This window comes from Centruroides vittatus, unplaced genomic scaffold, assembly GCF_030686945.1.
Source record: "Centruroides vittatus isolate TY-2023 unplaced genomic scaffold, ASM3068694v2 contig_400, whole genome shotgun sequence".
Taxonomy (NCBI): domain Eukaryota; kingdom Metazoa; phylum Arthropoda; class Arachnida; order Scorpiones; family Buthidae; genus Centruroides; species Centruroides vittatus.
In genome coordinates this window covers 1,881,931-1,894,852 of record NW_027122215.1, presented here as the reverse complement: position 1 = coordinate 1,894,852, position 12,922 = coordinate 1,881,931, and the positions used below count along the sequence as shown (strand labels likewise).

General features: G+C 29.2%; 1 protein-coding gene across 1 annotated transcript in view; it reads left to right on the top strand.

The window, feature by feature from the left end:
* The window catches only part of Upf2 (UPF2 regulator of nonsense mediated mRNA decay), a 114,615-nt gene that overhangs the window by 20,924 nt on the left and 80,769 nt on the right, over window positions 1-12,922 (top strand). The window contains exons 2-3 of the mRNA XM_067271727.1: window positions 7,985-8,097; window positions 12,075-12,348. Of these exons, the coding sequence (XP_067127828.1) occupies window positions 8,062-8,097; window positions 12,075-12,348 (310 nt within the window). The 5' untranslated portion in view covers window positions 7,985-8,061. The remainder of the gene's footprint in view (window positions 1-7,984; window positions 8,098-12,074; window positions 12,349-12,922) is intronic.

The following is a 12,922-nucleotide window of genomic DNA, read 5'->3' as shown; positions in this document are numbered from 1 at the left end:
GGACTGTGTCGTGCTGAATCGAATGTTTTTGATACTAAATTTACTTCTAAAGTATAATTTTCATGTTTTTTATATTCTTTAATATATTTATTTTGTTTGTACAAAATGCAGAAATAATTTTTAACGATACGATAGCCTCGATGATGATTATAAAAATTTTCGTTAGGCTTAAAATCGACGAAAAATCGACGAAAATTCAACGCAAAGCGACACGCAACGGAGAAAAATTCAACAGGAAGCGATACGCAACGGAGAAAAATTTGAACATCGGACAGGTTAATGTATTTTTTCGTACAAAGTCGGAAACTGGAACAAATCATTAACTGGAAGGATCCCAGTCCCCAATTGGTTCCACTTATCGACGCTCTACTGTACTATTTAATTAACATATATAAGGTTATATTATTAAATATGTTTAATATTACATTAAAATTATATGTAAAATTAATTATCTTGAAGCTTGATGCATGATTTATGTAATCTGAAATTTCAGTAATATTCCTAATGATTCCACAATTAGATGATTTTTTTGATTTGTAATGGATTAATAATTTTCAAAATTTTTTAATAAAATTAATTATTATAAAAAAAAGTTTTGGTTAAACTTTGAAAATACTTCAAATATTTATTTCATTATTGTTGACTATCAAATTTTATGAACAGTGACATTCTGTTAATTCCATCAGGATTGATGTGATGCCAGGTTATCGAATATCGGATGATGGAATTTTTTCCAGTTTTTTGGTTCCCCAAACACAATATTACATATCTTCACATGTAAAACTACAAATTTGTTTTTTATGATTGTTTAACCTGCCATTTCAATTTTTCAGATTATTCCTGCCCTTGGTTGGTTTGAAACAAGAACACACAAAGTAGAATCTTACTTGGTGCTTTGTACATATTTATCTACAGTATATTTACTCTATATTTTACATATTAATTAAAAGCAAAATGTTCTGTCACTGCCAAAACTGAAACTAACATTCTACAAAGAAGTGCTATAAATAAAGACTTGACTCTGCCTGGATGAAATATAACTAAATTAATCAAGATGGACAAATACTTTATCCACACTTTCCGAAATAGTGTGTTTCAATAGATTTGAGTTTAATTTTAAGTAATTAATTTTGGTTTTAGTTTTCATTTCAGTATAAAGGCCAGAGTTTTAAATTTTTTAAATTTTAATTAAATATTTTTAAATTTAATTATTTTTAGTTTTGATTAACTGGCTACCTAGTATAAATACAGACGAATAATGTATAAATACAGATGAATACCCAGTGCATCAAAACTCCTTCCCCTAAAAGACGAGCTGGACATGTCAGCTTATTGGGTTTGCTGGCATATCTGATACTGTGTTAATGGAATTTCACTGTAATTTCAGGCAGAATATTATTTTAATTTTGCTAATGTATTTTGTTATATTTACTTAACATCACTTTGTACGCAAATTTTACTCCAAGAATAATTGTGATCATTTTTGTGGTGAATTCTGTTTCCACCTTGGTCCCTGTTGTAATATTGATATTTTGAGGATGTTGCTATTTAATAACATTTTATTTATTAACCCTTTGCAGTCAGTTGATGCCATGGGGAGAGGCAAAGAAGTGTCAGTCGGCTTAACAATATTGTGTACAGGACATTTTGGACCGTGTGATGGCCTCACGCAATTCATGTATTTTTATTTGTTATATTCTTCGCTGCTGGCCACATATAGAATGTGAAGATAATAATCCTGCCAATGTTGACTGATTGATGATCTGTGATATGTCTTCTCTCAAACTGCAAATTTTTGTCTCCAGATGGCCTGTGGAATTTCGGAAGTGTATCAAAATATTGCCAGAGTTAAAGTCGGGTTTTCAAAAACACCATTGACAATGACCTGCTTTTCTGCCAAAACTCCACCACTCCCACTATAAGGTTTGGGGAGGGATGGGAAGAAATGTAACCCCTTAAATGGGTCTGTGCTGGACCAAAAATAGCGCACGATAAGCGATTTCTCCCCCTTGCAGAGTGATTTTTTTCTGTTTAAAGTATTTTGAATTTACCGCCTTCTCACTTTAAGAAAATTTAATTTTACGATGCGAGTCTTTTTCTTATTTAAATAAAATTTACAAATTAATTTAAATTAAATCATGAATTATTTTATATGACATAGAAATGACATAGCTAATTATGTAACAATTTTACGCAAAGTTTTTCATTTTTTGTAAGTGAATAAAGTGTTTTTTAATACCTTGAGAAAAGGTTAATCATCATCTTGTAAGGATACTGGAAAATATACAAATGACTCACTAAAACCTTTGACTATCCAGTAAAAATATTTAATTGATGTTTTTTAATTAAAAAAAATTTATATAATTATGTACAAATGGGCTTAAATGGAATTGGCCAAATATTACATAATGGAAAGGGAAAATGTAGAGATGTTAATAAGCCAGGGAATAATGTCATAATTGGTCAGGGAATGTCAGATGGAATTACCTGTACAGACTCTGTAAATGCTAATAACGAGTAAAATCATCATTAAGTTTGACCCTACTGGACACACACAACCTCCATTATCAATGTCATTAATAAACAAACCTCTGCCAAATTTCAGAAATTTTCGACAAAAAGCACAGGAGTTATTAAGCTTCAAACAGGGTGAACAAAGTCATGCCCCCCACACACATACACACTAACATCTATACATACAGAACTTACCCTGAATTTTTTTGCATTTGTTGATGTTTCAATGTGTCCTAAGTCCAAAAGTGTAAAAATCTTGGGGGTCATTTTTTGACTGATTGCCATACTTTCCCTCTGTTAGGAAAGTATTAGAGTTTCTCAAATGGGATCCTGGTTATTTTTTTAACCTGGGAAATATCCCAGGAAATCCTGCAAATTTCTTAAAAATTCACTTTTTTCTTATTTTGTGTTAAGGTTGAGGAAATTTTGCAAATAGAAAGTATAATTAACTCATAAACTGTTGGAATACATTTGTATTTATTAATTGTAAACCTACTTATTAGCTTTTTAAATTTTGGCTCGTTATGGCATGTCACAAATGGTCAATAATCAATATGTAGCTTATTTGTGGCAGGACTGTGAAAATTTTTTACTTGTTAGAACCTGTAATATATGAAATAATTGTGCTTATGCTATCTTAATTTTTAACCATGCCCAGTAGCTTCAATAACTGAGTAGTGCCAGGTTGTGCAAATTAGGCAAGGATACAAACAAGTATGAAGTCTGCAAGTGTGAAGTTTTTCTTCATAAACCTGATTATTACAGACAAATGAACTGCCAAATTATTGGACTATAAGCTTGATGTTTCTATTAAAGCAGTCAAGGTAGACAAATCAAGAATACTAGAGAGCAAAAGAAGTACTACAATCTCGAAAACAAACTAGAAATCTTCCACTCTACAGGTGAAAAAACACATAACATCAGTCTTCTCTTGAATGCATTAAACATGATTTCACTTACATCAATTGAATTGGAAAGGGCATTCTCGGTAGCAGCACTTTTCATTACTAAAATAAGAATCAGATTGAGTGATCAGAGTATTGACCATTTTGCTTTTAAAATCTTATTATAAAAATTTACAATAATATTTTGTATTATGTTTTATTTGAAAAACGAAAATTACCTTTTAAGTTAGAAGTTTGATCTAAGTTTTTTTTTTTTTTAATTTTCAACTCAATTCAAAGTTTTTTTTTTTTTTGTTGTTGTTGTTGTTGTTGTTGTTGTTGTTGTATGCAGTTTCCAGCAAACTTTAATAAATTATTCTATTTGTGAAAATTTCTATGTAATTCAAAGATAAGTTTTAATATATATCTTACACAGCATTAATATGATTTTGGAGGTTGCAGAACATATTAAATTACTTTAAAAAATGAAGAATAATTATATCATTTGATTTCAAGATATTTTGTATATCTTAAAAATAATTAATTCTATTCCAGAATCCCGGGAAACAGTTCACTTTTTTCTCGAAATCCTAGGACAAGCAAAAGACTGGGAAATGAGAAACCCTAGAAAGTATAAGTCAGGAAAGTAAACAGAAATTTTAAAAAAGAGGGGAAAAAACAGCTACTATACTATAAAACTTTTTGATTAAAATTGACTGACAGTATTTACATTAGTGATGTAACGAATATTCGGTTACTACCCGGTATTCGGCCTATTTGGCCTATTTTTCACTATTCGGCCGAATACCGAATACCTAAAAACAGGAGTAAGAAATAACAAAAACACGGTAAATTAATCATTTTGGTAACTTTTATTAATACTGAACATTAAACTATAATTATTAAAGTTAATAAGAAATAGCATCTAACTCTAGTATTAAATTATTTTGTAATTAAATAATAATATAGCTTTTATCTAGCTCGATATCTTATGGCATTGATGGCGTGTAGGTTAGAATGTATCGGGCATTAATGTTATTGTTTAGTTAATTACGTTATATTCGTATTTGCGTATATTTTAATATTCTTTACGATGTTTTAAAATGATTTACAAAACGTTTCAATAAAACTTATCATATTTAATGAAAGAATTATTTATCTATTTCAAGAAGATGATATATAATATATCATTTTATATAATTTATTTTATATATAAAGCAAAGAATGAGCATTTCTCATTATATGACAAAAGATAACATTTAAAATCATGTTAATTTTAAAAATATTGACAAAAACAATAGCAACAAAATATCACAAAACTTCACAAATAGAAACCATAAAGGTCGCTTTTAGCGTCCTAAGTCGAAAAGCCACGCGACAGAGATAATTAGTCCCACCTGGGGTTTGGAGCTATAAACGGCCGGGAACAACAAAGGGAGTAGCGTTTCCGTTTATGGTACATGTCAATGTGTTGGCCACGTGTTGGTCGACTTGTAGAACGTAAACAAGGGACGGACGCGTTTGTAAGCTACGTCGTCGGGGCGTAGGGCGGACGTCTTTGGAAGCTCCCAGAGGAAAAGAAGAACCTGATTGGCCGCAAGTTGTCACCGTAGAATCCCTTAAATTGGAAGGGTGGCGGAGAAACGAGGAGAAGGGCAAAAGACTGATAATACGGTGGTCTCAGGCACTTGGACAGCCCGCTGAGCGTAGAGAGAGTGTTCTCCTCTGACAACGATCTCAGGGACGGGTAAGTGCAGAGACTAGACAGGCCATATAGTTGAGCCAACTCCGAATAGGCGACCTGAATCCCCCGAAGATTAACAGTCCCCAATAGACAAGCCGACGTGAGATACCACATCTTTGTTGCATAGCGTATGTAATGTTGTCGAACATTGTACATCTTGTAAATATTTGTTGTGTAAATAAACTGTATATATTTACTTGTTGAGTGTGGAGGTGTAGCTTTCCTCGAACCATCTTACGGACATTCTCGAGTCACAAAACCCAACTCGAGACGATTCATTGTAAAGATCGTGACGGATTATGTAAGGATCTTCACTGAAACCCCCCAATAATAAATTTGAACTGTTCCACAACTGAGGAGAAACTAGACCATATGTCCCCACTAAAGTATATATCCACGGTGGCCAAACTGTGGCTCTTGAGCCACATTGCGGCTCTTTTCTAGTATACTTGTGGCTCACTGCAAGATACTTAAATTTATACCAAATTAGTTTTTATTTTAATTTTGCTTTCATTATTTTTTATGTATGATTCCTGGATAATATAAAATAATAATATATTGTTTGAAATAAAAAAGTCAAAATATGGCAACGTTATACATTATTTATTGAAAAATAAATGTAATATTTATTAAATATCATAATACGTAAAAACATTAATAGAAAAAAATAATTATAATGCTTATTCATCCAAATCAACATTAAAAATGAATATATAATGAATAACAATTTCTATAACGTTAATAGTTTTGAAATTTATATTTCCTTATTGACAATTGAAACTAGGAAACGTTTTAGCATTTTTTGGTTTTTAAATTTAGATTATGCTACTTAATACGGCAATTATAATTTATTTATTATTAAAAAAAATTATATTGTATTATAAAACATAATATAAAATGAAATAATAGCTAAAGTGTTGTTTTTTTTATTATAAATATTTAAATGAATTGCTGTGGAAAAATATGTATATGTCTATGCGGCTCTTCAACGAATTCTGTTTTCAATATATGGCTCAAGTTCTAAAGAGTCTGGCCACCCCTGGTATATATTCTTAGGGTACTATTCAGTCTACAAATACGTAGTAAAAACAAAATTTTAGTGTTTAATTAAGGAATTAAAAAGATCGATAGCAAATAAAATAACTTATAAGTTATAACTTACATCTAAATACCAACAACTGCCGAATCATATCGGGCTATTTACGGCTATTACATAAATTATAAACCAATTTGGCACTAGAGGTAGACGTTAGACTCCATTTCATATTAACTTTAATAATTATACCTACTTAACTTACCTACTGGAAGAAAAAATTGTAATGACAGCGGGCCAATAGAGAGTAGGGTGCGCGATCCTTGCCATAAAATGGTTTGTGCACCAATTTTCGTATGTGCATTAATCAAGCCGAATAGTTTGGCCGAATATTCGGCCATTTGGCCACGCTCCTGGCTGAATATTCGGTATTCGGCCTGAGCCGAATATAGTATTTGTTACATCACTAATTTACATATCAAAAATACTGTATATATTGATGAAATATAAATTGTTAAAATCTGTCACTCACATTCACCATAAACAAAAACAGTTTTCAACCACAGAGATGACCTTTTATTTGTGGCTATGTTGGCCAACTATCAAATTATTTGTTTTTAATTTCTGACATTGTCGCCAGATATGTTTTAACTGTTGCATATTTTCACAGAGACATAGCCTCAAATAAAAAGTTATTTCTGTGGTTGAAAACTGTTTTTCTTTCTAGTGAATACAAGTGATTGATTTTAAGAAGACAATTTGTTTTTTCAATATATAAGTTAAGTAACCATTTAAAAACAAAGAGCATTTTTTCTTTTTAGGTGGTTACTTAATGTATTATACAGTTTGAATCATGTTAAATGCTACATTAGACATGCATGTATTTCATGACATATACAACAATTCTGTTCTATTTTTTGAAAAACGCATCCATTTATATCTGCATTTTCAAACCTGAGGATGACCGTTTAAAATGGAAGAAAACATTCGTTTTTGTTTTATTTCTTTTATTTTTGCTGGTTTATTGATATTTATGTCTAATTGAGGTTAATTATATTAATTTATACCAGTAGTTTCATAGATTGTAGAGTATTTCTTTTTGAAAAAAGAATAAAACAGGAAATAAAATATAATGCTATGATTTCTTTGAAGAAGAAAACTGTTTATTATAACTTTATAACTGTATTACTGTTTATAACTTTGAATATATTGTAAAGTATTTCTTTTTTCAAAAAGAAATACTTTACAATATATTCAAAGTTATAAAAGGTATAAGATTTCATTGAATTCATTTTCGAGGCAAAGTAGAATGTAAACTGTTCTTACTGTTATAAAAATAATTGATATAAAAATGAAAATCTTACAACTATTGAGAAATGCAATGCTTAATAGTAAAACATGCCCTCCACAAATATCCTAAAAATTGCATTAATTTTTAAGGTATTTATGGAGTGTTGTTTGTGAAAATTTTGACTAGTAAATGATACAAACTAATTACTATACAAAATTTATCATAATTTTAAGATCAGATTAATCCTAGAAGCATTCCATTGTGAGATAAGACTTATTAATCAGGTGCAACTTATTTTTATCAAATGTTAAGTATAAAAAAAAGATGTCAATTGATGTATTCAAACCATTGACTTCACCATAAGAAATCAGCATACTATTGTGTCTGTTGACTAAATAAACTGAACAATTATTGAAAATGATATAACTTAAAAGTTAAATTTTTTATTTATATAAGAATATATTATAAGATATGTTTAAATTAAATATAATTATTAATTAGAATTTGTTTTATAACAGATGTGACATGACAGCTTACTCATTTATAACATAAGAATAAATTAAACAATCAAGAAGAAGGTTTTAACATATAAAGAATGAACACTGGAAACATTTTTACTGGTGAAGAGAAAGTGAGTAACTTTTTTATATTATTATTATTATTTGTAAATTATTTACTGGTATATTTAATTTTTTAAGTTACTATTTTTTGATGTATAAATTTTACTTTAGTTGTATTTTAATCTTTCATTAATATTAAAGTATGTAAGCTTAGTCATAAGCAAATTTTATAAATCAGTGATATATTTTTTTATCTAAACTATTTATTTAAATCACTCATTGATGAATTTGAGATGTTTTTTATATATATACTTTGTAACAATAGTTGAAATAAAAACATAATTACTTTGTTATATCAATACTTCTTTAAATGATGATATTCTATTTAGCATTATAATTAACTTATGAAATTTTATTTAATTTTGAAATTCAACATGAAACTTTAAATTTGTAATAAAAATGTTTTTGGAATTCAGTTATATAAGCTAAATACATTATCAATAATGTTCCCTTTGTGTTTGGACTTTAGCTTGACAGCATAACTTTGCTCATAGTAATAACTGCAAACTGGGCATGTTTAAATATTAATATCAAAAACACTCACCAAACCAGAAAATCCAGAGTATTTTGTATTTTCTTAAATCAACATTATACTGCTGGATTTTCTGGTTTGGTGAGTGTTTTTGATATTAGTGTAATTTCACTGTAGAAGTGCTTATTGGAGAATAGTATGAGCCCACTTTGTCCCACTTTTGTAAGAAAAACTTTACAACCATTCAAAGTACAGAGATGATAAATTTTAAGGGCTAATTTCAACAGTCCAAAGATAAAAAAGTTTATATGTGCATCATCAGTGATTTCCTGGACATATATTTGGTATTCATGCTATATCCTTTTCACTAATAATCTGCTTCCATCTGTATCATAAAAGTCACACACATGATTTATATGTGGTTGTTTTATCTTCATGGACTCGCCTTTCTTTTGCTTCATTACCATATAATGCAGATATTTTCATATTTGTACAAAAGCTCTAGCACTTCTCATTGGCTAAAGCATAGTTAATTTTCATAATGTGCCAACTCAGTGGTGGTGTAATTTTCCAGTATAATTTAAACTAACAATAATCATTAGTGATGTAACGAATATTCGGCCTATTTTTCACTATTCGGCCGAATACCGAATATTTAGTCACTATTCGGCCGAATACCTAAAAACAGGAATAAGAATAACAAAAACACAGTAAATTAATCATTTTGGTAACTTTTATTAATGCTGAAAATTAAACTATAATTATTAAAGTTAATAAGAAATAGCATCTAACTCTAGTATTAAATTATTTCGTAATTAAATAATATTATAGCCTTTATCTAGCCCGATATCTTATGGCATTGATGGCGTGTAGGTTAGAATGTATCGGGCATTAATATTATTGTTTAGTTAATTATGTTATATTCGTATTCGCGTATATTTTAATATTTTTTACGATATTTTAAAATGATTTACGAAATGTTTTATTGAAACTTATCGTACTTAATGAAAGAATTATTTATCTATTTCTAGAAGATGAGTAACTAATATATAATTTATTTTATATATAAAGCAAAGAATGAGCATTTCTCATTATATGCAAAAAATAACATTTGAAATCATGTTAATTTTAAAAATATAGACAAAAACAATAGCATTAAAATATCACAAAACTTCACAAATAGAAAACCTTCAATAATATATTTGAACTGTTCCACAACTGGGCAGAAACTAGACCATATGTCCCCACTAAAGTATATCCTTAGGGCACTATTCAGTCTACAAACACGTAGTAAAAACAAAATTTTAGAGTTAAAAAGATCGATTGCAAATAAAATAACTTATAAGTTATAACTTACATCTAAATATTAACAACTGCCGAATCATAGCAGGCTATTTATGGCTATTACATAAATTATAAATCAATTTGGCACTAGAGGTAGACGTTAGACTCCATCTCATATTAACTTTAATAATTATAATTAAATTAATTAATTTAAATAATTTAGACCTACTGGAAGAAAAAATCTTAGTGACAGCGGTCCAATAGAGAGCAGAGTGTGCGATCCTTGCCATAATGCGGTTTGCGCGCCAATTTTCGTACGTGCGTTAATCAAGCTGAATAGTTTGGTCGAATATTCGGCCATTCAGCCACGCTCCTAGCCGAGTATTCGGCTGAGGCCAAATATACTATTCGTTACATCACTAATAATCATGCATTCTTGCAGAAAACTTTCTTGTTGACAAATTCAGTTTCAAAATCATTTGCATTTCTTGGATGATATAAAAATATTGCCTAGACTTACACTTAAACAGATAGATCTATGCTTTATCTAAAATATGATCAGATTTCTTCCTATCCCTATCCTCGGGTAATTTTTATAAAGTCTTTAGGCATTGATTTCCTGCTCTGCAATGTACTGAAAAAGGATTTAATGAACACAGGACTGTACTTCTTTTCTAAGTCTAATTCCTGGACAGTTATGCAGTTACTTGTTGCTGGAGAGATCTTTACTTGAAATACAACAGTTCTTTGAGTGGTATGATTTTCACCAGTGACCAAAGCTTTTACTTTCTATTATCTCTTGTGGTTCAGCAAGTCTGGTTGGGTATATATCACAGTTTTGTCTGCCTTGTTTGCTATGCAAAATTTGTTTTGTATACAGTACACAATATATTTCCATCTTTGAAATATGCAGTTTTTTTTCTCTTACTTTTTTGAATAATTGCACTATAATGATATCCTTCCTTAGGAAGTGTTGTTAAGTATCTTTTGCAACAAAAGCAAATTTCAGAAAGAATTTTATTTTACCAGCTAATATCATTAACAATAGCAGATATGACTATTTGAAAGATGATGTATGGACTGTTTTACTTAAGTATTCTACTTAAGAAGAACATGTATTTTTCCCAAGGCTGAATGAAACTATCTGTATTTAATAGAAAGATTGGAGGATAATAGTCTAAAATTAATTACAGTCATCCTGCATAATGTTCATTTGGGAAATGTCTTGCCACATACATCTCGTAAGGATATAATATTGGATATGTTGGTCACTGTGGAAATCTTGTAGGACATTGGCCTAATCTGGTGGAAAATGTAGTTGGTATATGGAAAAGCTTGTTAAGAACTTGAGAACACTGATCTAGAGTTCCTTTTGTACAAGATGATTGTGCTACCAGGTTTAAAGTTTACTATGTAACTAGCATTACTAGGTCCTAAAATTTAGTTTTCAGAAAATGTTGCAAAAAGTTTTCAGATTTTCTCAAATTTAAAATAAATATTATATTACAAATAAGAAAATTGATATGCAGGAATAATTACAGTAGTAATTGTTTATTATGTATGTGTACAGTATCTTGGCTATTTAGTCAATGCAGGTACACTACAGTGTCTCATAAAGTTTTGCCTAGTATGTTTGCATAACATCAGAATTGCATAATGTACTATTTCACAGAATGTATTGTAGACATTAAGCAATGTATGACATGGCTACTGACTGTTTTGAATATATTAAATTACTATAAACCATTTGTATATAACTATCAATTGTTGTGTAAATGTTCTTTTTTCTGTTTATGATATTAAAAACTATTGTTTAAAAATATTTGAATAGGTAACAGTAGGGTTTCACATAGTATCATTGATCTGTATTTTCATTGTACACAATATAAATCCAATGAAAGCATATTTATTGTTAATAATTATTTTTTCATTTAAATGCTGAAGATATCTGATATGAATAAGAAATATGTTAAAAAAAATCTAAATCATTTTTCTTTTTTTCATATAAAATGAAAAAAAGAAAAATGCAAATAATGCTTAAATTAACTAAGATTCAGATTTTTTAAAAATTAGATACTTAGTATGTATTATTGTAATTTTTTATATTTTAATTTTTAGCTATGTCATAATAAGAATGATGATAATACAGTGAATTTTAAAATAACTGTTGTAATTAATTTACAGGAATTATCTACAGTGGATTTTAAAATAACTGTTGTAATTAATTTACAGGAATTATCTGACAAAAGATCAGAAGTTAAAGGGAAAAGTTGGAAACGTGAACGTGAAGAGAGAGGGCGAAGACAACAATTGAGAGAACAAAACCAATTTACATCAACAAATGATAATACAGAAGTTCAAGATATTTTGCCACTTTCTTCTGATAACCAAAATATTTATATTGACATAAAAAATAATGAATGCCTTCAAGAAGAACTAACTAGGGAAACCAATGAAATTGTGGAAGAAAAAAAGGGATGGGGAGATGGTTGGAAAAGAAAAAAAGGTAATATAAATAAGTTACCATCTTGTGTTAAATTTAATGATTAAAATTTAATTAATTTAGAATATTCTGGAATAAAAGATTGATTCAGAGTGGAACTCAAACCTGCAACTTTTGCTTACATGCAAATATATTGCCAATTAAACTACCTGAACTTCTGTCCAATTTTCACTTCCAGCTTAATTCATTTAGAAGTTATAACTGCACAGGTTGCTAGTCTTTCAAATGTTGATGATGATGGCACTTAGTTGGTTTAAGCTTTTATCCTCGCATGATACGCAAAATAAAATGATAATATACAAAATACAATGAACCAAATGTGTTACAAAATACTGTACAAATACAAATACTGTGTTACAAAATAAAATGAACCAGTCCCATAACTCAAGAATGACGAAAAGTGGAAGGATTAGTTAATTATGACTAAACAAGATGCAAGGGAACTGTAAATGCCCAAAAGTTGGTTTGTGTGTGTGTCAGAGATCTCAGGATTATATAGTCCTATTGGGGATTTTTCATCAAGGTCCAATGGTATGTGGGATCAAAAACATGCAGTGTACATGAAAATCTAAACAAT